Source organism: Geotrypetes seraphini, chromosome 19 (assembly GCF_902459505.1).
Source record: "Geotrypetes seraphini chromosome 19, aGeoSer1.1, whole genome shotgun sequence".
In the NCBI taxonomy this organism is placed as follows: domain Eukaryota; kingdom Metazoa; phylum Chordata; class Amphibia; order Gymnophiona; family Dermophiidae; genus Geotrypetes; species Geotrypetes seraphini.
In genome coordinates this window covers 5,675,787-5,703,336 of record NC_047102.1, presented here as the reverse complement: position 1 = coordinate 5,703,336, position 27,550 = coordinate 5,675,787, and the positions used below count along the sequence as shown (strand labels likewise).

General features: G+C 41.5%; 1 protein-coding gene across 3 annotated transcripts in view; it reads right to left on the bottom strand.

Annotated features, from left to right (window-relative positions):
- Positions 1–25,604, bottom strand: part of ANO1 (anoctamin 1) — a 140,558-nt gene extending 114,954 nt beyond the window's left edge. Inside the window, exon 1 of one of the 3 annotated variants that reach the window (XM_033928134.1) lies at positions 25,300–25,604. In XM_033928134.1, the coding sequence (XP_033784025.1) occupies positions 25,300–25,357 (58 nt within the window). In that variant the 5' untranslated portion in view covers positions 25,358–25,604. The remainder of the gene's footprint in view (positions 1–25,299) is intronic. The other 2 variants (XM_033928132.1, XM_033928133.1) reach the window with 2 other exon arrangements.
- Positions 25,605–27,550: the final 1,946 nt, after the last annotated feature.

The window sequence follows — 27,550 nt, the reverse complement described above, 5'->3', positions numbered from 1 at the left end:
AGATGATGCTAAAGGTTCACACACTAATTTTTGGTAATGGACAAGTGCCAATGGTAACATTAATGTGGGGCCATTAATTTGGAAAAAAGGAGAATTGCCCATTTTCTGGCACCAGTAAAAGTGACCTCAGCACACAGGAAAACTCCATATATGGGTGTGCTAAAGCCACTTTGTACCGCAGATTTATAGAAGGACCCCAGTTTACATTCTCCCTATAGCATGAACCATCGCACATGCGTGAATAGAGTGGGCGTGAATTCACTATTTTTAACGAGGGAGCCCTCTTCCTGAACAGTGAAGGACGCACACTCAACAACATTATACCTGTGATGATAAAGTTGGGGAAAAAAGCTGGAAAACAGCACAGCAAACAACTCAAAACAAAATTCCGGCTGCGTGCTATTTGTCCTTATTACCTCTTTCAGGATTTGGTCTAATCCCACCCCTCAGTCTTGCAGGAGGGCAGTCCACAGACTTAGCTGCAGGCTTCTTGTTTTGATGACTGTGAAAGGGTTAAGTGAGGGACTTCAGCAAAGACAACTTATCTTATGCTTGTATGTAATGACCTGAGCATGCAACAACCCAGGAAGAAATTTGGTTCAGAATGACTCAGTCCTATTGTGTGTTTTAAAGAATCAGCCACTTGCTGGGGATTGTTGACACCCAGGACGGTGCTTGGCAGTGCAGAAATAATAGTCAGAGCACCAAAACATATTTCTACTTTATCCCTTTTGGACATCAAAAGTCATGAACACGAAGGGGTCATAAAGCCAGACAGAGAGTAAATTACCCCAGCTTCCCTTTTCAAGGAATATGTGCATAAAACAGGCACGGGACATCTTGAGCTGGAAGCCTCATTCCCCTAGGTTTCACATCTAAGTTTGATTTATTTTTAACATTTTACCTTATGACTTTTTTTGCATTGTTAAAATACAGAAGCATAGTCTGGTCTTAACATTAGTACTTTGGCATCATATCTATACAAAGCCTGGCATTTCAAGGGAAAAAGCTGAAGCTACTGAAATGGAAATGCCCCAGGACTCTTCTGGAGGGGGGGGGGGGTGCACCCCAATATCTATGATTTATTTATTTTTCTATACTGTTCTCCCAGAGGAGCTCAGAATGGTTTATGTGAATTTATTTGGGTACCAAGCATTTGTTCCCTGGCTGTTCTGGCAGGTTCACAATCTATTTAATGTACCTGGGGTAATGAGGGGATTAAGTGACTTGCCCAGGGTCACAAGGGGCAATGGGGGTTTGAACCCACAACCTCAGGGTGCTGAGGCTGTAGCTTTAACCACTGCACCACACTCTTCCTATTTATGATAATCTAATATAATAAATCCCTAAGCGTGCATGCGCACTCCCACCTGCGTGCTCCTGTTTTCCGTGCGCTGTAGGGCACCGCAGGTAGGAATGCACATGCGTGAGAATCCCCTGAGGCAGATGTCGGCCGCGGTGACTGTCGGTGGCTGCAGGCCGCAGCAGAAGATGGCTGAAGGAGCTGCGAGAGCTCCGCAGAGGCAGGAGGTGAGGAGAGAGAGACAGAGACAGATGGATGAGAAGGACAGAGGGGCTACTAGGGGGACCAGGAGAGATGGTAGGGGATAGGGAGAGATAGACTTCAGGAAGTGTGGAGGGGGCAGGAGAGAGAGATGGTCTTGGGGAAGGACAGAGAGGGACAGGAAAGGGAAAGATGGCAAAAGAGGTGAAACAGGGTCAGAGAGAAATGGTAGAGGGTGTGAGAGGGGGAAAGGGAGAGATGGAAATGGTAGGACCGCTGCTGCTTTGGGGCACTGAGGGAGGAAAGGTTGGTACGTCAGGACTGCTGCTGCCGCCTCGAGTACGTAAAGACCCTGTCAGGAGGGCCAAAAGGGTACAAAGGAAATGGTGAAAGGTGAGGTGGTGGGACTGGGATCAGTGGGAGGCAGGGTCCGGGCATGATAGAGGCGGGAAATGGGTGGAGTCAGAGTCAGGGTCAGGGTATAGGTGGGGCTATTCTAGCACCCATTACTGTAACGAATGTAACGGGCTAAAACATTAGTCTATGATAATAGTCTAGGGACCCAGGAGCAACTGAAATTTAAATACCCATAACTTATGCAGCAAGAATTTTCAAGAAGTTACAGATATTTTGTTTTTTTAATAAGCAAATATGAATTCTATTTGAAAAACAAAGCAGGGCATCTTTTTAAGCACAGTTACAAATGTAAAAAACCTGGGGGACTTCTTAAATACCAGATGCACTTAGGATTTAAGGGGGTTAATGAAGTCTGTGCAAATATAATTTCATTCATTTTATTCTCTGCAATCTTTATTTATAGATCCTTTTTTCAGATGCTGGAAATCTGATAGAGTGAGGCACTTGAGTCATAGGGGGGTTTCCCTTCCGCTGGACCAGAGTCTGGCAGGTTTCTTCACTTGAAAGCTGGCATGCAGTGATTTCTGCTGGGCCACCCCGAGACTCTCCTGAATATAGACACTCGTGTGTTGTGGGCTTATAATGTAAACAGGTGGGAGACAGTAAAATGCCCAGTTCGTTCCCAAGCCAGGATTCAAACTCTAACACAGTGTTTTATTTATTTATTTTACAGTTGTTTGATAGACCGCCAACTGTGTGATTTGGTGCTAAGTGGTTTAGACAAACTCAATGGGAGTAAACTAGAGGAAAGAAGAAGTAAATAAAATAAAGGAGAAAGGTTCAATTATCACAATGACTATTGCAGATAAACTAGGAGAGATGGAGAGTAGAGAATGACACAAGGGACAAAATTTTTCCCGTCCCGTCCCATCCATGTGAGCTGTTTTCCTGTTCCTGCCCCATTCCTGCAAGCTCTGTCCTCATCTGCACAAGCCTCAAACCCTTTGAAGTCCTAAGTAGCAACATTCTAGAGCTCAGATTGTGATGTCATAATGCCTCATTCCACCAATGCCTAAGCTCCGTCCTCATCTGCACAAGCCTCAAACACTTTAAAGTCCTAAGTAGCAACATTCTAGAGCTTAGATTGTGATGTCATAATGCCTCATTCCACCAATGCCTAAGCTCCGTCTTCATCTGCACAAGACTCAGACCCTTTATAATCATAAATGTTCGAGGCTTGTGCAGTTAAGGCAGAGCTTACAGGTATGAGACAGGAACCAGAGCTGAGGATGTTAATCTGAGATCAAGAGGAAGTGCATTTTATAAACGTGGTCAGATGCAACAGAAGCCCACTGTCGCAGGAAGAGTCCAACTGCAAACCCAATAAGATCTGTTGGGAGGAACATACTGTGTGAGATGGTACATAAGGAACATTAGATATGTAATCTGGAACAGAGGTTAGGATTTTACATTTAATGTGGGATGATACTGGAACTCAGAGACATGGTCAAAGCATCATGCTTTGTAGAGAAGCTTAACTACAGCCCATTGAACCAGCTGGGGTTGTGTGAATATATATACACGTATAAGCTTTCTGCCATGTAGAAAAAAAGATGATCGATTAACAAATGTAGCATGAAAACAATAACATTACAATCCCAGTACCTGTCTCTGCTGCAGGAACCACCTAGATACTGAAAAACTACTCACAGCAGCCTCAGAGACTCAACAAGCCTAGCTGTCTAAATGAACTATGCTATACTAGAACACAGAATCATCTCATTGGCTCTATATGCTAGAAAAAAAGAGCACTTTTAAAAACATATCATTGTGCTCCAGAAAAACTGGCAAAGTATAGAGTCCCAAATAGAAAGATGTGAGGCACTCTCTCTGTTTGTCTCTTGTGATAAAAGAAGCCAGGAGAGGTGCTGCTGCATTTGATAAAAAGATTAAGGCGTGAAAGAAAAGTTCCACCACCCGAAACGTCTGCGACTTGGACTGCCCTCAGCTCATGCAGATAAGTTTGGTGGGGGAGAGTTCCTTTTTTTCTTCTATTTTTCAGACCTTCTTCCTCTACCAGCCCTCTCTGCTGTTGGAATACCCTGTTCTTTTTTCTATTTGTGACACTCTACTTTGCCAGTGTTTTGGGAGCCCTTGGTGATATGGTTTTCAAAGTGCTCTAGTATAGCATAGTTCATTTAGACAGTCAATAATTGACTGAAACATTACAGTGTAAATTAATCAGAAATTATCATTATAGTATAAGAACAGAAGAATAGCCTTACTGGGTCAGACCAACGGTCCATCAAGCCCAGTGGCCAATCCAGGAATAGCAAAATTCCATGCTACCGATCTAGGGCAAGCAGTGGCTTCCCCCCATGTCTTTCTCAATAACAGACTATGGATTTTTCCTCCAGGAACTTTTCCGAACCTTTCTTAAAACCAGCTACGCTAACTGCTCTTACCACAACCTCTGGCAACGCGTTTCAGAGCTTAACTATTCTCTGAATGAAAAATATTTCCTCCTATTGGTTTTAAAAGTATTTCCCTGTAACTTCATTGAGTGTCCCCTAGTCTTTGTAATTTTTGACGGAGTGAAAAATCAATCCACTTGTACCCGTTCTACTCCACTCAGGATTTTGTAGACTTCAATCATATCTCCCCTCAGCCATCTCTTTTCCAAGCTGAAGAGCCCTAACCTTTTTAGTCTTTCCTCATACGAGAGGAGTTCCATCCCTTTTACCATCTTGGTTGCTCTTCCTTGAACTTTTTCTAGCGCCATTATATTTTTCTTGAGATAAAGAGACCAGAACTGAACGCAATACTCCAGATGAGGTCGCACCATGGAGCAATACAGGGGCATTATAACATTCTTAGTCTTGTTAACCATCCCTTTTTAAATAATTCCTGGCATCCTGTTTGCTTTTTTGGCCGCCGCCACACCAAAAAAAGCAAACAGGATGCTATGTTGCTATGTACTATGTTAGTAGAGTATGACTTATCCAGAACACTTGTCTAAGTAAGTATGGTGTCCTCTCCTTGAAAAGAAAAAAACAAACAAAAAAACCAGCAAAACAATTAAAGGAAAGAAATTAATCTCCACAAAAACAACAAAAAATGAGGAGGTGGAGAGAATGTCAAAACCAACCAGGGTTGTATAACTTCCAGCAGACCTCATATTAATCTGAAGGCCCTGACACAGTCCATGTTTCAACTCAATGAGCCTACATCGGGGTCAATAAAACAAAATCCTGTGAAGTCTAGATGTATCTAATAACACATTTGGCAATTCTCTCCAACAAATGAGGAATGCTTCTAGCTCAGACGCTGCTTCATGAAGTCAACCGCTGGTTCAAACCGTGGGACTGGGAGTCCCAATTTGCTCTTCTGGCCAAGGTTTGCTGATTAAGATCTCGGGCAGTGGATCTTTAAGGAAGAACATCATGGGCTGCATTAGAAGTACTATGGAGGGCTCCTGATTGGAAATTTGGATGGTAGCACTCCCCTTCCAGAGCAGACTGGAAACTCAAAGCGGGACTCAGCCACCTAATCGCCTAGGTTGCCTGGTCAAGACTTCCCAAACTTGTGCTGATTATCCCCGAGTCAGTTGAGAGTTTTACAGGTTGTTCACAATGACTATGGATCAGATAAATTTGCATACTGTAGAGATTCCGTGTATTTGATATCACATGCATATCTATTGTGCACTAGTTCCATAGTTTGCAACACACACTTAGGTAGCCCTAAGTGGAGTGAATTACAGTAATCGAACAACGGAGTAATCAACATTACAATAACTGAAGATGTTGATTGCTTAGTATTTGAGAAATTTTTTTTTTTTTAAACTTTTGCTTTTACTCTTTTCTATCCTATTTTAAATGGAGTTCCTTTCTTGATGAATGTGCATTATATATTGTACACCGCTTGGATCCTTTTTTAGGCTGTTATGCAGTATAGAAAGTTTTTAATAAACATAAACACACAATAAGTAATCTCTCAATCTACACAACAGTCGTAATTTTAAAAAAACTTGAGATATGTCAGCCTTGATCTGCGGTTTAAAAGATAGCGAAGAATCTACACGAACCCCCAAATATCTACATTACCTCAGAAGGGCAAGACAATAGATTCTTCTCACAGCTAATCAATAAAACCTCGGTTTTTACCACATTTCATTTTAGCTGATTTTTGACACATCCAATTCTGTATAACATGAAAACAGTTATTAATATCTAACAACGCTTCATCCTTTGATTTGTCCACCAGAATCAGGAGCTGGATGTCATCAGCATAAAAATGAAAATGAACACCCAAATTTCGCAACTCCCTATACAACGGTGACATATAGATGTTAAACAAAACTGCAGACAAGGCGGACCCCTGGGGACACCACAAGTCAATGTGGACCAATCAGATATTGGTATGTATTTGACTAACACCTTTTTCAGTTGTAGCTCAAGGTGGGTTACATTTGCATAACCCATATTTTTCAAATGACTACAGATATGGAATAACCGGGAACCAATGAGGTTTTTAATTGTGGCTCTAATATATAGATTCCTGGTAGGCTGTGATACCATTCATCAGCACAACACGAAAACCATCTGGAGGGCGGTGTCCTGTCCTGGCAGCTCTGTTCAAGTGTTATGTACTGCTGTGAGAAGGCCTGAGTTTGATTCAGGCCTGTACTGTTAGACTGGCTGAGGCCCGGGATGCCAAGAAAGCAGCTTTCTTAGGCCTTGAGAGGAAGGCAATCCAGCAACACTCAACAGCAGCACCATGTGGCCAGTCGTAGAGTTCATATGAACTGGGTTGTGGTGAGACTGAGCTGCCATATGTGGCTCATAATTAAGGATTGTTTCTATGTTGGTCTAAATTGGGAGGGGAACAGAAAAAAAAGGGGGAAATATCACCCCCCAATTCCCTTCCCAGCTAGTTGTAAATGAAGGTTTAAGGCACTAAACCCAATAGAGTCTAGTTTCAGATGAGCTGGAAGTCCAGAAGAGCTGGAGGAAACTACTAGATTAGAAGAATGGCTGTAAGTATGATACTGGAAAGAGGTCGGAAACAGGTCCCTTTTTCCAGATCTATCAACCGGCAAGATGTTTAAGATCTGAGGGAGGGATGTTGCTTATCAGTTTAAAATAAAATGGGATTCGTTATGTTAAATCTGGAATACTGATTTTCTCACTTAAGAACATAAGAATAGCCTGACTGGGTTAGAACAATGGTCCATCAAGCCCAGTAGCCCGTTCTCACAGTAGCCAATCCAGGTCACTATTACTTGGCCAAAACCCAAGGAGTAGCAACATTCCAGAATCTCAAAAATTATCAAGATTTTGGAACCCCAGATAGGAGCAACATTCCATGCAGAATTCCCAAAGAGTAGCAACATTCCATGCTACCGATCCAGGGCAAACAGTGGCTTCCCCCATGTCTTTCTCAACAACAAACTATGGACTTTTCCTCTAGGAACTTGTTCAAACCTTGCTGGTAAGAATTTCTGGAATTCAATTCCAGGTATAATGAGATTATGCAAAGATTGTATGTCTTTTAAGAAAATGTTAAAAACACAATTATTTGTGGACGCCTTTCTCTAACTCTGTGGTTATTATTTGTTTTAGATTTAAAGAATTCTGTATTAAGGAAATTTGTGGGGAAATATTGAGTTATTATTTACTGCATTTTATAATGTTTGTTTGTGCTTGAAATTGTGGATGTAAATGTTTTGTATTTCGCTTAGATTTAAGTGAGTCATAAATTTTCTAAATAAATAAATAATAAGGGAAAGAGGAATCTGTTTGATTGATTAGTCCTGGTCCCTTGTCTCTGGCTCTGTTAAGTGCCCAGGAGAGAGGAAAAAATACTGTCCTTGCTGATTTGAATTTTCAGCGGCAAAAGAAAGTTTCACTAAACCTCCTCAAGCAGGCAGAGGAAGAAACAGACGGCCATTTTCCAAGTGTAGCATTTTGTGGTTGATCTGACTCATAGGAGACATTTTTTCCCTATGATGAATGGGCTTATTGCAAGTCAGGGATATGTATTCTGGGGTGTAGTTAGTGAGGGGGTTTGATCCTTTTCTGGTAGAAAACAGTTTTGGAAAATGTGAGCACAAGTTCCAAGTTCCAGCCTGCCTCTGCCTGCGTGTGCTCACCAGCCCTGGATTTTTTTTTCATGGACTGAAACTTTTACTTTTCATCTTGCTGCTTTAGAAAGATTCTAATTCTGTGAATGGCATTAACATCTGGCACTCTGGTAATTAGTATTAACCTCTACTATGAAATATACACAATACAAAGTAAACTGCTGGTTTTGATATACCGTATATACTCAAATATAAACCCATCCAAATATAAATCAAGGTGACCTTTTTCCTCCAAAAAAGGGGAATAAAAGGTTGACTCAGTTATAAACCAAACTGGTCAGTCTTGCAAGGTTACTGTGGGAGTGAGTGGCCTAGTGGTTAAAGCTACTGCCTCAGTTCAATTCCAGCCTGCTCCTTGTGACCCTGGACAAGTCCCAGGTACATTAGATAGATTGTGAGCCTACCAGGACAGATAGGGAAAAGACTTAAGAGGACCTGAGTACTATTCAATGTATTGTAACCACTTTGGGTGAATCTCATCATGAAAAGGCAGTAAATAGACACAGCAACCACTGTGGGAACGCACATCAGCCATTTTGAGTAGTGAGACTGCATGGGATAGGAGGATCGCTCTTGCCCTGGCTCATCGCTGGACCATCAGGGCTTAGGTAGTCCCAGGTTGCACCATGTTAGTTACTGCCTTTCAGTTATTCATGCTGGTATCCATTTCTAGAAAGAAAAAAAAAAGGGACTGTAAGGTGTTTGCCTTGTTCTTCCAAAAATAAACTCCAAATACTCTTCAGTAATTAGAAGCACTTCAGTCCCGGATGTGAACTGACCTCTGCCTAGGCTGGAAGTTACTTTGGATGCGTCTGTCAAAATCTTCACGCTGGATTGATACCGAACAATGCTTCATGTATGATACAGGCCGATGTTGACTTTGTGTTCGACGCTTGCCAGCACAGTCAGGTGTTCCTTGAATGACTGGTTACATGGAGGACCTTTTTCTGCTGACAGGGCACTATAGGAAGACATCGCTGGGAGGGGATTCCTGCTTTTGAAAGCTTTATTTGCTTAGATTTATTTATTTAAAAAAGCTTATAGCCTGCCTAGATCTAAGCGAGTTTCAATAAACATACAAAATTAAAAGAAATAAAATCCAGGACATAAAATAGTATGACAATACTGATCACTCATCCTATATCCACTTGACCCCTTTAGCCACTGCTTCTCACTCACCCAAACCAAAAGCCTCTATTTATTTATTTATTCAATTTTCTATTCTGCTTTCCCAAGGGAGCTCAGAATGGTTTACATGAATTTATTCAGGTACTCAAGCAGTGGTGGGCTCACAATCTATCTAATGTATCTGGGACAATGGGGGGGGTTAAGTGACTTGCCCAGGGTCACAAGGAGTAGCTTGGGTTTGAAATTAACCCACAACCCCAGAGTGCTAAGGCTGTAGCTTTAACCACTATGCCACACACTCCCCTCAACAAAAGCCTTTTAAATCTCTGCAGATCATTAATCAGTCTCAACTGACTAACTAGATTATTCCACAATTTCATCCCTGCTACCGAAATGGCCCACGGCTCTAGTATTATCACATTCACCCACTGTACCCTATCCACAGACAGGCACATTGCCACCTCTGATCTCAATAGTCGACGTGGATGATATAACGCAGTAGTTTCCAACCAGCCAGTCGGGTTTTCAGGATATCCCTAATGAATATGCATGAGAGAGATTTGCATATGATGGAAGTGACAGGTATGCAAATCTCTCTCATGCATATTCATTAGGGATATCCTGAAAACCCGACTGGCTGGGGGTCTCCCAGGACAGGGTAGGGAACCACTGATATAACATCGTAACATGTGACAAATACCATGGCACCCCTTGCTGAATAGCCCAAAAAATCAATACCAGCACTTTGAATGTTATGCGAGATCTAATATTTATTTATTTATTCGTTTTTATAGCCCATCCTCCCCAGGAGCCCAGAACGGGTTACAAGGATACATACACAAAGTTTTCAGGAACAGAGATACATATATTACAGGGTCAATAATATGCTACAGGATCAAAACACAAAGCTATAGAATCAATAACTTACAACTTATAGAGAATGTGACTAAGAACAAATGCTTTGCAGACGCTAAGAAAATAAATCATAGAGTCACAAATGGGTATTAACATATCTGCAATGAACGGTAGAAGAACTGGTCAGCAGGCTCAGGTGTTCTTTGGTAAGGTACGTCAAAGCAAGGTCGGTCAAAGTTTTGAGACCAGAATTGATCCGGTCCGTAAAAAGAAGCGTCTTTACTGCTTTCCGGAAGGTCAGTAGTTTATCAATCGCCCTAATGGCAGGAGGGAGTTGATTCCATAAATTAGGTATGCTATAGGAATATGATCGCTTTCGGGCTGTCTGCCGTTGGAGGCTGTTTGCTGGAGGATTGGAAAGTCTGAGTTCCCGTTGCGAACAGAGGGACTGCTAATAGGTAGCCAATATAGACATTACCACAAAGGAGTGACCTGCTCAAACCTGTTACCACCACAGATTAATTGTATAGCCGCATTCCGAGTCACCTGAAGTGCTCTGCATCTGAACGATACCAACCCCAGGGATAAAGCATTACAATAATCTGTAACACCATACTTTTGGACAACAAGCCAAAATCAAACGGTGATAACATAGGTTTCAATTTACTTAAAAACCTCATGTGAAAAAGAAAAAACAACACACTTAACAACAGCTGACACTACTTCTCTCATGCATAAAACTGAATCTAGCCAAACACCTAAAATTTTACCTTCTTCCGAACTGGAAGCATTACAGCATCTACTGCAACCACTTTGGGCCATAATAGAGCCTCAACTCTTGCTGCCAATAATAATTCCGTTTTAGCGAGTTTTTTTTCTGGATTGATGGATGTCCCTTTACTCTGTTATGTTATGTGTGTACTGGTTTGCTCAATAAAGAAATATTATATATATTAAAAAAAAAAATCTAATTTTTGACTTACCATCCAAGCATTCATTGCTCGTAAAAACAAAGTCAATATATCTTTTAATTCACTTTGCCAATCACGCATCAAAAGAAGCAAGGGTAGATGTGAATCGCTTGTTTACTCTTTCCAAAAATACTAGGTCTAGGGAGCATGCGATGAAGACAAGAAGTAGTAGATTTAAAACAAACCAGATAAAATATTTCTTCTCGCAACGTGTAATTAAATTCTTGAATCCGTTGACAGAGAATGTGATGAAATCAGTTAGCTTAGAAGGGTTTAAAAAGGGTTTGGATAATTTCCTAAAAGAGAAGTCCATAGGCCCTTATTGAGATAACTTGGGGAAATCCACTGCTTATTCCTAGGATAAGCAGCATAAAATCTATTTTACTCCTTGGGATCATGCCAGGTACTTGTGTCCTGGGTTGGCCACTGTTGGAAACATGATACTGGGCTTGATGGACCTTTGCCTGTCCCAGTATGGCAATTCTTATGTTCTTATGAACACATTATATGCAGGTTTCTCTGTCCTTAATTGGCCTAGGCCCCCTCCAGAAATACAGTGCCCCTTTAAATGACTGCAAGGGATGCTGAAGCCCTGCCAGCCAGTTCCCAAACACACTGCCCTCCTCCTCATGCGGCTTCTTTAATGCAGAAGCTGGTGACATACCTCCAGCACCGAGCATATGCTAGAAGTCTCGGCGGCAGCTTGAGGTATGCCGCTGACACCGGCATTAAAGAATCAGCATGAGCAGGAGGGGAGGCGCTCAGGAATTTGGCATCCCTGCCAACAAAGGTACATTTAGCTCACGCAGGCAGGGGGAATGTGTTGACCCTCTCTCCATCCTTGCCTAGGTGCTCCCCAAAATTGGAGGGCTGGTTACACCCTTGTCTTCACGGTCCTGAAACAGATGGTCAGAGGAGAGAGAACAAGAAAGAGTGAACACTGATTTAGGGGGTTTGTGATCTGTGCAATGGCTAAAATCAGTCCTGGAGAGTATAGAGGAGTTCTTGCTCCTCAAGACTGTCCCCACACACCCTAATATTTTAATATGGCATGTAATCCCATGTTCGACCCAGACTGAAAACATTACATAACATAAAAATCAACTTATAGAACGCATAAGCGTGAAGATTTATGGGGTTTACAAAAAAATTAATCTAGATCACAGTAAGAATCTGAGGGATTTAGTTAGCCAGAAATCTAGAGAGCAGATAAGTCTTCAATTGTCTTCTAAAGTCTGGCTAAGACGTAGATTGAAAAAGTAGTTGTTTAAAGTCTTTATCCCAGAGGGCAGCCTGATAAGACAATGTACGTTCATGATATTTTTTAAACTTACATCCTTTAACTGAAGGGTAAATGAAGAGAGAACACGCAATGCGAGAATTTTTTGGATTAGAAAACGAAAATCTCTGCAACAGGTTTGAGGGCGCTTGACTGGTTATGACTTTGTAATAAATACAACCAAGTTTGAAAATAATTCTGGCCTCCATAGGTAGCCCATGCAATTTATGAAAGGGGGACACATGATCATATTTTTTCAAACCAAAAACCAGCACAGGAAACAGATTCCAGCCATCTCCATTCTCTTCCAAACATAACCTAACATTTTATCTGAAGTATGAAGGCTTAAAAAATGAGAAGGAAGCTGAGAAACAGTTGTTTATATAGAGCAGAGGAAATGATCGCCGAGTGCAGCGTGTTTGTCAAAGTTGCTAAATACGACGGTGCGATCTCCGGACCATTAACACACCTGGAACATCTGCAGAATATCTCTGTTCTGAAACATAAACATCTCCAACTTGAGAGCTTTACTTTTCTAACAAAACTTGTGACTTTCTTTTTCTAAAACCAGCATTGTGATGCTGATATTTCAAGCTGGGGCTGCAAAGGGCTCCAGGTCAGCAGGGTGCCGCTGCTTCTTCCCTAATCCATTCAGGGATTTTGCAGTTCCAGGGCCTCATGAATCCTGTACGGGTAAAACCGGAGTAAGGTGAGCAAACTAACCTTATTGAGGCCAGCCTAGAGCTTCTGTCTGAAGTGACATCTGTCAGGATACCTATAGACTCAACAATTGTAACATAGTAGATGATGGTAGATAAAGACCCGAATGTTCCATCTAGTCTGCCCAACCTGATTCAATCTATTTCTGGGCAAGAATCCAAAGCTCTGCCTGGTACTGTTCTTAGGTTCCAACTACTGAAGTCTCCGTCAAAGCTCACTCCAGTCCATCTACACCCTCCCAGCCATTGAAGCCCTCCCAATCCTTACTTGTGTCAAAGAGTGGCTCAAATGTCCTAAGTTCAACAAAATGTGAGTCTATTTTCTTTTCTAACCCCCCACACACATACTCTCCATCAATGGCTAAATCTTACAATACAAGGATTCAGTTAAAATCCTCAGTGTTTGTTTTTTTTCAATTCAAAACTCACCTTCAAGCCTCCAGACTTCTACATTCTTCCTTCACACTTCCCCAGATTTGTGCCGCTCAGATGAGGCTCCCAAAAACCTCACCTGAGCTCTGGGAGAGCAATTCCGAATTGGGAACGTAGATGACATCACCAAAAGTGGGGCTGACTTATACTGCTTGTCCATGGAGAAGTGCCGCTTGCCTCTTCCTCCCTACAGCACTTCTTTGTGTGCTTATTCGGGCCCTCATTATGTCTCACCTTGATTACTGATAGGCAAAAAGAAGAACACCTCACCTTAGGATATAGACAGTCTAACAAAAGGCAAGGGAGACGTCTTTTCAACCAATGATAGAGTGTTTATTCAAAACTTTGGTCCCAACAAGGATCCTAGTTTCGGCATACTGAAGACGCCTTCCTCAGGGGACACTTGTCTAGAGCATTCAAAATGCGCTAACATAAAAGCACTCTGAAGGAATCCTGGTTGAATGGGAATCCGCTGACACCTTGAACTCTGTCAGGTCTGTATGGCTTTCCTTTGCTGGTTGGACCGTTTCCAAAACCAATGTGGCTTGGTCTGTCTTCTGCTGCCTGGCTCTGCTCTTTCATTGGTTGGAAAGACATCTCCCTTGCTTTTTGTTAGACTGTCACCTTGATTACTTCAATTTCTTTTATGCAGGTATTCCTCTCTACTCTTTCAACATTTCTTACAATTAATACTATCCAGAGAAATCATACTGCTGTACTTAGTGCACCATTTTGACCATGCCACTGCTCTTCTTCATTCTGAGCACTGGCTCCACATCATTACCCAGGTGAAATACAAAATTCTTCTAGAATTCACAGCCTCAGCACCCTGAAGATGTGGATTCAAATCCACGCTACTCCTTGTGACCTTGGGCAAGTCACTTGGTCCCCCATTGCCCCAGGTACATTAGATAGATTGTGAGCCCATCAGGATAGACAGGGAAAATGCTTGAGTACCTGAATAAATGCATGTAAATGGTTCTGAGCTCCCCTGGGAGAACAATATAGACAATTGAATAAATAAATAGTGTGAAAAGTTTATGTCTCTGGTAACCAGAGCTGGTATTGTGACATCATAATGTCTCATTCCATCAATAAAGCCAACCTCATCAGTGATGTCACAATGGCCGGATTGTCCTACACTTGGATCACTTTTGCTACATTTTGATTTCTAGAGTGGTGCAGTGGTTAAAGCTACAGCCTCAGCACCCTGAGGTTGTGGTTCAAGCCCACGCTGCTCCTTGTGACCCTGGGCAAGTCACTTAATCCCCCATTACCCCAGGTACATTAGATAGATTGTGAGCCCAAAGGGACAGACAGGGAAAACTACTTGAGTACCTGAATAAATCCATGTAAGCCATTCTGAGCTCCCCTGGGAGAACAGGATAGAAAATTGAATAAATAAATAAATAAGATTTTAATACATTTATAAACATCTGCTCTAACACTTGCAGCGGTTTGCAAAAATCCCATCTTCCTACTGTCCCCTCCTATCTCAACAAGCTTCTTATTCCGTACACACCTCTCTGTTTCCTTCACTCAGCCAATAATAACCTTCTCATCTATCCTCAATTGTCCAGCCTTCACCTGTCTCTGCTTTCAGTTTCCTAGGACACAAACTCTGGAATGATGTTCCCCCCACCAATGTCAAAAACCAGCCGACTGTTGCACCTTTTAAGAAACAACTCAAAACCCACCTCTTTATGGAGTCTTTTCCTTCTATAGTCGGTTGACCCCAGTATCACCCAGCTCTCTCATTCACCCCTTTCCTGCCTCATTTTAAAATTTTAATATGTATACTGCTTAGATGCCTATATGCAAACCCTTAGTGGTATATCAAATGCATTTAATAAATTTATAACAACCAACAAGACAGAGCTGCCTCCCTGAGTTCAGGGGATTATTATTAGCATACTGGTGTGATATGCTCAGAAATTAAGCTGGCAATTACTTGAAAGGGAAGAAATGCAGAAGGAAAATGAATGCGTGTTTAGAGGATTTACTAGTTGCAAAATTGGTGCCATTTCATTTCATTAATTCTCAGTTATGACTCCCGCTATGGTGAGAGTGGTCTCTTCCCGGGGTGTCAGAAGCACATGCAGTATCTTTGCTGTTCTCACAGGACAGCTGGAGACATTGGTTTTCAAGTGGTGCGGCCAGTTAAGTATGAATTACCCCCTGACAGGGTTCCCTGCTCTACAAAGCAGCCGCCAGCAAGGTTAAATACAGTCAGGATAGCAGATCTTGGCCAAAGAAACGCTGAGGCTTAGATTTTATATGCAGAGAGAGGGATTCCCTTTCTGTTTTTTTAATCAGTGCACAGATGGTACACTCTTCATGTTACTTCCCGGGCTCTCCAGAGGTCTGGAATAGGCTGGTTTCACTGCACAGCAGTAGAGAGGCATTGATTCCGCAGCATCTGCTCAGTTCGCCAAATGTGGTCTGCCCCCTCATTGGCTTTGCTCTAGAAAATGACACGGTGACAGAATTCGTCACCGTTCCCGTCCCCACGGATAACTGCGGGAAACCATCCCCTTGTGCAATACAGACTGTACATGAATGTTTTGCAATTTTTTTTTGTTCTGGTGCAAGTTTTGTTGATGAAACAAATGTCTGCTATTCGTCTTGCATGAATAGTTTTTGGATTCAAAGCTTAACAATGCCACATTGTGATTAGTATAATGTATATTTTGCATGCTTTCCGTAAAACGCGATGACCTGATTATTATGTGGAGTCTCACATTTTGATGAGATTACGCTGGCTCCTCATTACATGGTGCATTCACTTTAAGATTAGTTCATGAGCCCCTAAATGATAATATACCGTTGAGTATTGCTTTTTCAATGCAATTGTATCAACTGGCATGTCAGTTGAGATGATCTGATAAATCTTTGTTAGATGTTCCAGGATTTTTTCAATTACTGGTCTTGTTCTTTGGAATTCACTTCCAAGAGTAAAGTTGAGACAAATTCCTTCATGTTGTCTTTTTAGATAAAAGATTAAAGGCTTATTTGTTTCTACAGGCTATTCCTGACAATTAAGTTACATGATTAGGCTAGTCTTAATTGGAAGGGATTTGTTGAGGATGCGCTTCAGTAATTACCCCCTTTACATATTTTAGTTCAAGAAAGCATGGGACAGGCACGCAGGATCTCTTAAGAAGAGGAAGAGTTAGTGGATGCTGTAGATGGGCAGACTGGATGGGTCATTTGGCCTTTATCTGCCATCATGTTTCTATGTTACTAAAGTTCTATGACTTCACAATGCAGGTGTAAAGAGCCTTAGCCTATAGCAGGGGTAGGAAATTCCGGTTCTCGAGAGCCACAGGCAGGTCAGGTTTTCAGGATATCCACGCTAAATATGCTCTCAAAAACTGGAATTGCCTATCCCTGGCCTATAGGAAGAGGATAATGCAAATGTTAAGAGCCTTAGCCAATAGGGAGAGGAGGAGATAGTAGATGCCGCAGATGGGCCATTTGGCCTTTATCTGTCATCATGTTGTTTCTAGGGTTAAAAAATTAATGGGTTAACAAGGAAAGGAAGATACAGGTAAATGGTCCCAGAGATGGATAAAGTATGGGTTTTTTCATTGTGAAAGCCATGTGCCTTGTGTTGATGGGCATCTTTGTACATGCTTCAGAAGCTAAGTTTGAGGGGAATGAAAGCCATTTTCTATACTTTAGACCCCCTTTTATGAAGCCGGTTTTTTTTTCAACGTCAGCCATGATGGTATTAGCTCCAATGCTCATAAGCATATGAGCATGGCATGGCATATGCCATGGCCGGTGATAAAAAAGCCTAAAGCGGATTCATAAAAGGAAGGGTTAGTGACATAGGCAATTAAGAAAGAACATTTCTTACCTAGGAACAAAAAAATTAAAATGTTGTTATATAGTGTTTCAATGCGGGCAGTGGTACTTCCACATAGGATTTCATGATTGCAAACTCTCTATGGGCCCTTGTGATTTTTAACCCGCTATATTGCCTTCCTTTTTATATTTGTCCAACAGAGAAATGCATGTGACACTACTGGTTTAAAATTTCTGCCTTGGCTGAATGGCAAACTTTTTTTTTTTTTCTGGCCAGTTTAACAAAGCAAATGTTTTTATTACTTAGTCTGAAAACCAGTCTCTGTTTAGCGAATGTCATGTCTGGAGTCACGCTGGCGATTAATAGAAGAAAAGCTCTGAGAAGAAAGTTGTAATTAAAAAGGTTAGAAGGAGACGTGATGTCGCCCCACTCCCCTCTATTTCAGCTTAATACACATGGAGGCTCATTTTCAAAGCACTTAGATACCCAAAGTACCAAATGCTTTGAAAATGAGCCCTATAGGGAGAGGGATTGGGACTTACATACAGGTACTTCAAACATTTTCCTCATCTGCCAGGATGTTTGGAGAAAATGACCCGATTGGGCAGGAAAAGTGAATCAAATCGAACCACAAAAATTGATTCAATAGGCTGAATCGAATCGAAAAAAACTTTCCCTGAATCGGGCAGCATTCGTCGCCAGTCAAAATCTAGCATTCACTGTAGCAAATTAACCCACTCCTGATGAACCTGAGAGGATTCAGTTACGTTGAACTACATTTGAGCTGTTTGATACTTGTGACTTTTTTTGCATTTTTCTTTTTGATTTTTTCATATGCTGCTATTGATTGATTTTCGGGGATTTAAAGCATGCATACCTACACTTTATATTTATTTGCATAATAAATCTGTTTTGAAATAGGGGAACTGATGATGTACGGGGCAGGGTTCATTTAACTGTTGGTCTGGTGCTAGTCACCTATTTATGATTCGAAGGGTTGACTGAGCCCGTACTGAAATCCCATTATTTCTATCATTTGTATAATTTCATTCTTGCTAAATTTAAACTGCAGGTGTCATTCTTGTCGGGAGTTAAAAGTTGTTTTTTATAAACCAATTATTCTGGTTTAGTTTCCTATTTTATTGGTAATATTTTTGGTTTTTTGAAGCTTATTCTAGACACACCAGGAAATATTTGGATTTTCCCTCCACAAAAAAGGAAGTTTTTTTTTCTCTAAAGTAATTAGTCGGTATCATAACCTTATCCATCGGAGAGACAAAGGAAACCCAGAGAGTATAACACAGAAAAAATTTCATCTTGAGAAGTTTCTTAGAAAACAGTTTAATTAACCAGTTCTCTAATGCCTGAAGATGCAATTTCTGGTTGCTTTAAGGTACCCCATGTTTCTTCTACTACTATTATTATTATTTATTATTTTTATAATTTTATCAGATGCACGCACGAGATGGCCCCTGCTTGAAAGAGCTTAAAATTGAATTATGACAGACACATAGGGCTCCTTTTATCAAACCGCGCTTGCAGGGTTAGCACGCGCGACTTTTAATCACACGCTAACCCCCGCACTGGCCAAAAAACTACCGCCTGCTCAAGGCAGGTGTTAGCGGCTAGCGCGGCCGGCGGTTTAACACGCACTATTACGCGTGTTAAATTGCTACTGTGGCTTGATAAAAGGAGCCCATAGGATATAGGGTGAATCAATATACTGTATGCTGCTCATGAAGGGAAATACAAAGCAATGAAGACTACAGAGGGAACGAGAAACAGATTATAGTGTATTACAAGTTGGAAGCATTATGACATAAATGCAGCTTTCAAAAAGTGGGCTTTCAGCCTGGATTTGAATTCTGCCAGAGATGGAGTCTGGCACATTTATTCATGCAAGTGGTTCCAGGCATACAGCGCAGCAATGCAGAAGGGGCAGAGTTGGCAGAAGAGGAGAAGGGTACAGACAAGAGAGGCTTACCTGAAGAATGGAGTTCCCGAGATGGAGTGTAGGGAGAGAGAAGAGAGGAGAGATATTAAGGAACTTGTAGATCAGTAAGAGGAGTTTGAACTGTATGCGGAAGCGGACAGAGAGCCCATGAAGTGACTTGAGGAGAGGGGGTAATATGAGCATAATGACCCCGACAGAATACAAGGCATACAGCAGAATTCTGAACAGTTTAAAGGGAAGTGGGGGATGGATTAGCAGGAGACCCGCAAGAAGCACATTACACTATTCCAGGCAATAGGTGACGAGGGCAGTGTACTTAGAAAGGAAACTCCAGTTTGGGCAGTTTGTTGGATTCGCGAAGAAAAGGACAGAGACAACTCAAAGACGATCCAATGAGACAGGGAGGATGAGAGCATTATCTGCCAAAACAGAGAAGCTAGGGGGAGGAGAGGCAGGTTTAGGTAGAAAGATAAGGAGTTCTGACTTGGCTATGTTTCCTGTGATGTTTTCTGAAGTAAATAATAAAGCTTACTTATAGCAATACTTCAAGTATCTGCATTAGTCAACACCAACATTTCCTTGAAGCATTTTTGCAACAATATCTCAGCTGACAAAACTGGACAAACTGGAAAATTTAAGAATCTCAAATTGGTTGCTCTAGCCTAATTTTCCATTTTTTTTGCACCTGCCTAACTTGCTGAAAATCAACCATTTGTGATTCCATTTTTTTTTTTTTAATTATCCAGTTGATGTCTCCTATTATCTATATTGTCCATTTTAGAGACTACTTAGTGAGAAAATAACCAGAGCTATTGTACTGGACCTTTTAACATTACTTCAGTTCTTTTAACCACTTTCCAAATGTCCATTAGAAGAAACCCTCTGAGAAGTCTACAGGCTTCAAATCCCATCAGAAACAAATTCCTTTAGATTAGAACTTTGTGCTGTTAAAGTACCTCCACGGGGGAAAAACCTGTTGGAAACAAAACCCTTTGAGGAGATAATAGGAAAGACAGAGATGGGGCAGGGAATGCCTTTCCTTTGAACTTAATGAAGCTCCTGAGTCATTACCAGTAGAGGGAGATAAGGTGGATACGGCCTTAGATATAAGCACTAAATTCTCTCTACTGCCTTTGACAGTGTTGATAAATGTTTAGTTCTAGCTTTCCTTTTGCCCATATAAAAAAAAGAAGAAAAGAGTACTTCTAGTCAGCATAGTCTATCACCTTCCAATTCAGTACCTGGCCCACCTGGGCTCCGAAGGGGCCTGGCAAGCCCCTTAGGTCATGCCCCTTTGGCTGTGTTCTGCAGCTGCACTGCAGGAAGCTGCTGTCATTTCTTTGGTTGCTGACGTCAGTGGGACCAGTTGCTGACCCAGGTAACTAGCTCCTCCAAATCCCGCTCTTTCTCTCTCCTCCAATTGTTCAATTTTTAATATGGTCTTGCCTCTACATTTTGTAAGGTTCTCCTCAGTGTCAGTTTTGAGAATTTATATCTGCTGTCTATATTTTGCACTGTATTTGTCTATTTTTTCTATAGTTGTTACTGAGGTGACATTGCATATTTAAAGTCAGCTGCCCTGACATCTTTGAAAACCCCCAAATATAAATGATAAATTAACATTTTCTCTGCGTACAGTGTGCTTTGTTGTTGTTTTTTTAATTTTGTGGTTACCATTATGTATTAATATGATTATATTGTGTATATATGAAAAATGGATGGAAGAAATAGCATTACAATTATTATTATGGGGGTGGAGTCAGGGGCGGAGTTTGGCCGGGGGTACTCAGTTGGTATTTGTTAGGCTTAGGGGGTACTTGGCTTGAAAAGGTTGAGAAACACTGTTTTAGAAGACATTTAGGGTATTGCACACAGAGTGAGAGTTGCAATCCTACCAGCAGCAGTTTAATAGCATTTGGTCTCCAGGAAGATTGGTAGACCTGCTTGGAGGGGCCATAGTTAAATCCAAGCTTCAGTGAGCCTAGGGAGATCAGATCTGATGCAGGTGTTACCCTGAATGTTGATGACAAGGCCTAAATTGACCTTTAAGAAGATGTAATGGAGAGCATCATATGTAACCCACTAGAAGCAGGTCTTGTCAGACAAATCTGATCAATTTCTTTGACTAGGTGACCAGAGAATTGGATAGAGGGAGTGCACTAGATGTGATGTATTTAGATTTTAGCAAAGCCTTTGACAGTGTTCCACGCAGGCATAAGAACATAAAAATTGCCATATTGGGGCAGACTGAAGATCCATCAAGTCCAGTATCCTGTTTTCAATAGTGGCCAACCCAGGTCCCAAGTACCTAACTACATCCCAACTAATAAATAAAATGAGCATCTTCGGTATGGGCCCAAAGAAATGGTCTGGGTTAGGAACCGGTTGACTGGAAAGTGACAGAGGATAGTGCTCAATGGAGATTGCTCTGAGGAAAGGGAAGTTACCAGTGGTGTGCCTCAAAGTTCAGTTCTTGGGCCTGTTCTTTTTAACATTTTTGTAAGTGATATCACTGAAGGGCTGTCTGTTAAGATTTGCCTCTTTTTGGATAATACCAAAATCTGCAACACAGTAGACATCCTGAGGAAATACCTAGCAAAGATTGAAGAATGGTCTGCAATCTGGCAGCTAAGATATAATGCTAAGAAATGCAAGGACATGCATTTGGGCTGCAAAAACCAGAGGAAATGGTACAGTTTAGGGGGTGAAGAACTTATGTGCACGACAGAAGACGAGACTAGGATGTGATTGTATGTGATTATCTTAAGGTGGCCAAACAGATTGAAAAGGTGATGGCGAAAGCTAGAAAGATGCTAGGTTGCATAGGAAGAGGTATGGCCAGTAGGAAAAAGGAGGTATTAATGCCCTTGTATAAGACTCTGGTGAGACCTCATTTAGAATATTGTGTACAATTCTGGAGGCAACACCTTCAAAATGATATAAAAAGGATGGAGTCAGTCCAGAGAAAGGCTACTAAAATGGTTGATGGTCTTAGTCATAAGGCATACAGGGACAGACTTAAAGATCTCAATATGTATACTTTGGAGGAAAGTGGGAGAGGGGAAATAGAGCACATGAGTCGAGTCTTTTTCATTTGAAAGGAAGTTCTGGAATGAGAGGGCATAGAATGAAGTTAAAAGGCACTAGACTCAGGAGTAATCTAAGGGAATACCTTTTTTTATAGATAAGTGGTAGATGTATGGAATAGTCTCCTGATAGAGGTAGTGGAGACAAAGATTGTGTCTGAATTCAAAAAAGTGTGAGACAGGCAGGTGGGATCTTTTAGGGAGAGGAGATAGCTTATAACAATAATGCTCTATGACCTCACAATACTTTTCAGCAACCCCTGGAGCCTTAGCCTATAGGGAGAGGAGGAGAAAGTTGACACTGCAAATGGGTGGACTGGATGGGCCATTTGGCTTTTATCTGTCATCATGTTTCTATGTAACCAATTTTGTATATGTTGAGAAGGATACAGAGCAGGTGAAAGATGTGGGGAGACGACAACCTTGTTGAGTGGTGTGTGAGAATTTATATACACATCTTCCTAAGTGCACAAACCTTAACTGGGCAGATTATAATGGGGCATTTTGGTCTTTATCTGCCATCCTTCACTGTGTTAGTATATACAGTATGTTACTAATGTGCTGCTGAAATCCCTTGGAAGTCTGTTATATGATTTCAAAACAAAGTGCTTCTTATCCAGGGTTGCAGAGCGGGTGAGAGACCCTTGTTACCAAACTGGAAGCACCCCAAGCTTGTCTCTCTGAACCTTCATATCCCCGTCAGGCTCTAAAGGGCATGGGTGGTACTTAGCTGAAAGAGATGAGGTCAGAGCAGCTATTTTTCCAATGGGATTTCCTTGCCTAATGTTAGAAGAGGAAGGACAGCCTGATGCTTATCACTCCCGTTTCCTCAGAGGACACTCAAAATGATGTCTCCTGTGGTTCAGGGGGCACTGAAAGAGGAACAAGGGTTGGAGGTTCTGGCATCTCAGGAAAGAAGGAGAGCAGGCCGAATCCAGAAAATCAGAAAAAGATTTCACAGTGGGATGAAGTGAGAGCAGCAAGTTTATCTGGAAATTTCAAGTTACATTTAATGGGCTGTAGGATGGATGAAGGAACAGGCAATGGGAGGCTATCAAAAAAATCAGGCAATTATTTAGCTTAAAATTTAAAAAAAACCCAAAACCTTCAACAACTCCTCTGTCTCCCCCTGAGATTGTCATCTCATATCCAAAAATACTTGGTCGAATTGTTTTCACTGAACTTGAAGAAAGAATGAATGTCGTGGGAGAGGAGGTACAGCTCTATGTAAATTTTGTCCTGAAAAGTTCTCAGCCCAACCAAGAAGAGAATGAGGTGAATGTGGTTCAATCAATGATCTGAAACAATGTCAAAACATAGAATTTTGTTTCTGCAAATTGGTACTTAAGGAAATAAGATAACACTTTTTTCAGCTACAGTTACAAAATAACGCTCAGAATTTAGGAAGTTGGTTGGTGGGCTGAGAACTTTTCAGCATCCCCTCATATGTAATAAAAGTGAGCCAAGTATAGGACAATGAAGCCATTGTGACATCACTGATTAGGTTGGCTCTTATTGGTAGAATGAGGTATTATGACATCACAATCTAAGCTCTGGCTACCAGAGAGAGAAACTTCACACTACCAGGGGGTGCTGAAAAGTTCTCAGCCCAATGTAGAAGAGAATGACGTGGATATGGTTCAATCAATGATATTAAACAATATAAAAAACAGAGAATTTCGTTTCACTAAACTGCAATAGTGGTTATTAGTGCAGGGAGCTGCACTGAATGTTGAGCGCTGCTCATAGAGTTCCTATGGATGTCGGGAGCAGTGCGGAGCATTCAGCATGGCTCCCTGCACTAATAACCACTATTGCGGTTTAGTAAAAGGGTTAGGAGGGGGGGGGATTAATGAAATCAGATAACACTCTTCAGCTACAGTGGCAAAGTAACAGCTCAGAATTTAGGAAATTGGTTGGTTGGGCCGAGACCTTTTCAGCACCCCCTCAAGGTGTCAAACCTAAGAACTCACCCTTATGGAGAGACCCTCTAATTCTGTGGAACAGCTCCGCTACTGACCCTTCCTCTCTCACTAGTTTTGTAAATGCCATAGAAGTTTATATTCATTAACTCTAAAATTAGAAACTGGGGAAGAGGCCTACTGCTCATATAAGAAAAGATTAATATTTTGGTCCAAGTCGCAGCTGTTTTCCATCAAACTGAATGCCGACGTGCCTGCTTTTTAAGCATTTGTGAGACGCTCTGACTGGCCTGTGATATCGTGTATGTAAAATGTTACTTTTAGAAATGGGCTGAACTCCAGTGAAATCTCTGGTCGTTTAAACAAGCAATCATCGGGATAAGTCTCTGTGGGAATTAGAATTGGAAAAAAAAAAAAAAAAAGCCCTAGGAAGTGAAAGGGCTGTGTGTGTCTATTATTAGCATCAACGAGTTGGGTCTGGCATATTTATTGCAAAGCACGGACATTGGAAAGGACAGCATTATCTTTTTAATTCATTTGTGTGCAATGAGGAATGTGTTGACCGTGTTAAGCCCTCCCTCTCTCTCCCCCCAGTTTCTGTAAATTTAATGGGAAGACTTCTGACTGTGAACAAACAAAACTGGGAATCATGTGTCTTTTAACAAAAAAAAGAAAAGAAAAAGAATTCCCCCCAAAAAAACCTCTAGCTGTGTATAGGCAGATGTCCCAAGCACTCCCTTTTAGATCTCCCACTGATGTACATTACAGTTCAAAGTGACAGCTCAGTACCACCTGCAGAACTGTAAAACCACACTGGACTTCAGAACTGAGCCCTAAACGTCTTATTTGTCACAAAGAAATACTTTCTTGGTTGAGCTATATGACTGCTCAAAATAATTAGGCATTTGCTTACTAAGCACTTATGACCTCAGGGAATGAAAAGAAAAGTATGAATACAGATTGACTACACATCTAAATGCAGAATATAGTTGACACACATTTGATTACTTCCTGAGGGGGAAACAAACTCATGCAATCAACACAAATATAATCCCTTTCTGGCTGTAACGTTGCCTTTTCTTTTGGGCCTCCAAGGTCCCCAGCACCTCTCTTTCAAAGGTCTCCTATGGACTTACCTGGCATGCAGCCACAATCCATGCGTGTTTTGGGGGAAGCTGTGTCATTCAAATCCATCCTGATCCAATGCTTGGAAAGATCCCACTAGCCACAATCAAATGCGTTTCAGTACGGAGGGACCAGCCAGCTGCCCCGTGCAGAGCTTTTTGGAGCAATGTCCAAAGAAGGCTATCTTTTACCCATTTTTATCTACTTCTGTCCAAACCTGCATTTGTACACTCACACAAAAAGGGTCTGAGGGAACTTAAGGCAGCCCCCTCACAACATGAGAAGCTACCTCTGAGCTGGCTCCCAGTGACTGCCTGTAAAACACAGCTAGAGGCTGCAACATTCACACACTCAGAGAGCCGCGCCTGGACAGAACCTGCCACTGATGCTGACTGTGACCCCTGCAGAGAGGAAAGTATAGCAGGGTGGATCTTTAAATAGGATACACACACAGTGGGTGGGAGGCAGTCGGCCTGTCCTTGACAGGAGTCTCTCAACTCTTCATCTCTCTCTTCCAGTCAGCATTTTGGAACAAGACCTGTGAGGTGAGATGGTCCAACGCCCATTTCATCTCCGGACACAGCTACAAGAGGGTGCTGGAAAGTTCTCAGCCCAACCAAGAAGAGAATGATCTAAAACAATGCCAAACAAAGAACTTTATGTTTCTGCAAATTGGCACTTAAAATAAGCTCACACTCTTTCCAGCTACAGTGGCAAAATAACGCTCAGAATTTAGGAAGTTGGTTGGTAGAGAATGAAACAGGGACAAATTTGTCCCCGCAGGAACTCAATTTCTCCATCCTGTCCCAATCCCATTCATGTAAGTTCTGCCTTAACTGCACAAGCCTCGAACACTTATCATTTTAAATGGGGCAGGGACAGGAAAAGAACTCACGTGGAAGGAATGGGAAAATAAGTTCCCGCGGGAACGGGGAAAAATTTGTCCCCATGTCATTCTCTATTGGTTGGTTGAACTGAGAACTGAGCCAAGTACAGGACAATCAAGCCATTGTGACATCACTGAATCTGAGCACTGTTACCCACTTCACCTCTTGGATGCATGAAGAAAGCATTTTATTGTAACTGTACTGGTTTTAATTATTTTATCTTTTTAGGCTTTTTATTTACTGTCTTACTTTATTTTATAGTTTGTCTGCTCTTCTCACCTCTGCCGCCGCGAAGCGGCGGCCCGCCGGACTCCTCCCCTACTCAGGTCAGCGCATGCACTATAAAACAAGATCCTTTGCGGCGCACGCCTCCTTTGCGCGCTCCTTCGGTCGCCTCCCGAGAGCGCCGCCAAAAATCACTGCTCTATAATTCTTTCAAGACGTCCTAATCTTAATTTCGCACACACCATTTACACCATCCTGACTTTGCTTTTCTTCTTTTCACCTGTCTTAAAGTTTCTTAATCAAACAAAAGAATTCACAAAAATGGATTTCCAACAAATCCCAATTCAGCTAAACAATAGACCCAATTTTCATAAATTTCCTAGATCAATCCCATGTTCACTTCTACCTATTCCTACGCTTCCTTCTTCTTCTACTGACTTTACATTACAACCAATTCTAGCTAGTAAAATACCTAACCAAACTAAATCCCTAAACTTAAAATTAGGCTTGCTCAACACTAGATCACTCAAATCCAAACATCACCTTATCAAAGACGCCATCCTCCAACAAAACTTACATATTCTTTGTATTACTGAAACTTGGCTTTCTGATGGAGAGGAAGCCTATCTTTCCTTTTGCTGTCCCCCTAATTATGACTTTTTATGGAACCACCGTCACAAACGCAAAGGCGGAGGTTTAGCTATAATCTTTCTCAAAAATTTAATTAAATCTCAGGATCAATCTGCTATCAATTCCACTATTGAATATCTCCATTTCAAAATTAATTCCACAAATAAAACTGACTTTCTCTTACTATATCTTCCTCCTCCAATAGACTACTCAAAATTATCCTCACTTCACAATTTACTCTTCGAATTCTGCTCAACTGCTAACTGCCCAATCATACTGGGTGATTTCAACATCCATTTTGATAACCATAATAACCCACAAACCTTAGAAACTATCAAACTTTTTAATGACCTAGATCTGCAAATATTGATTCATGATCCCACTCACCAGGCTAAACATATCTTAGATATGATTCTAATTCCTTCTTCGGAATCAATATCCCATTCCACTCCGAATATTCTTTCAGTTCCCTGGTCCGATCACTGCCTAATTTCTTTAAATCTTCACTTCCCCAAACAAA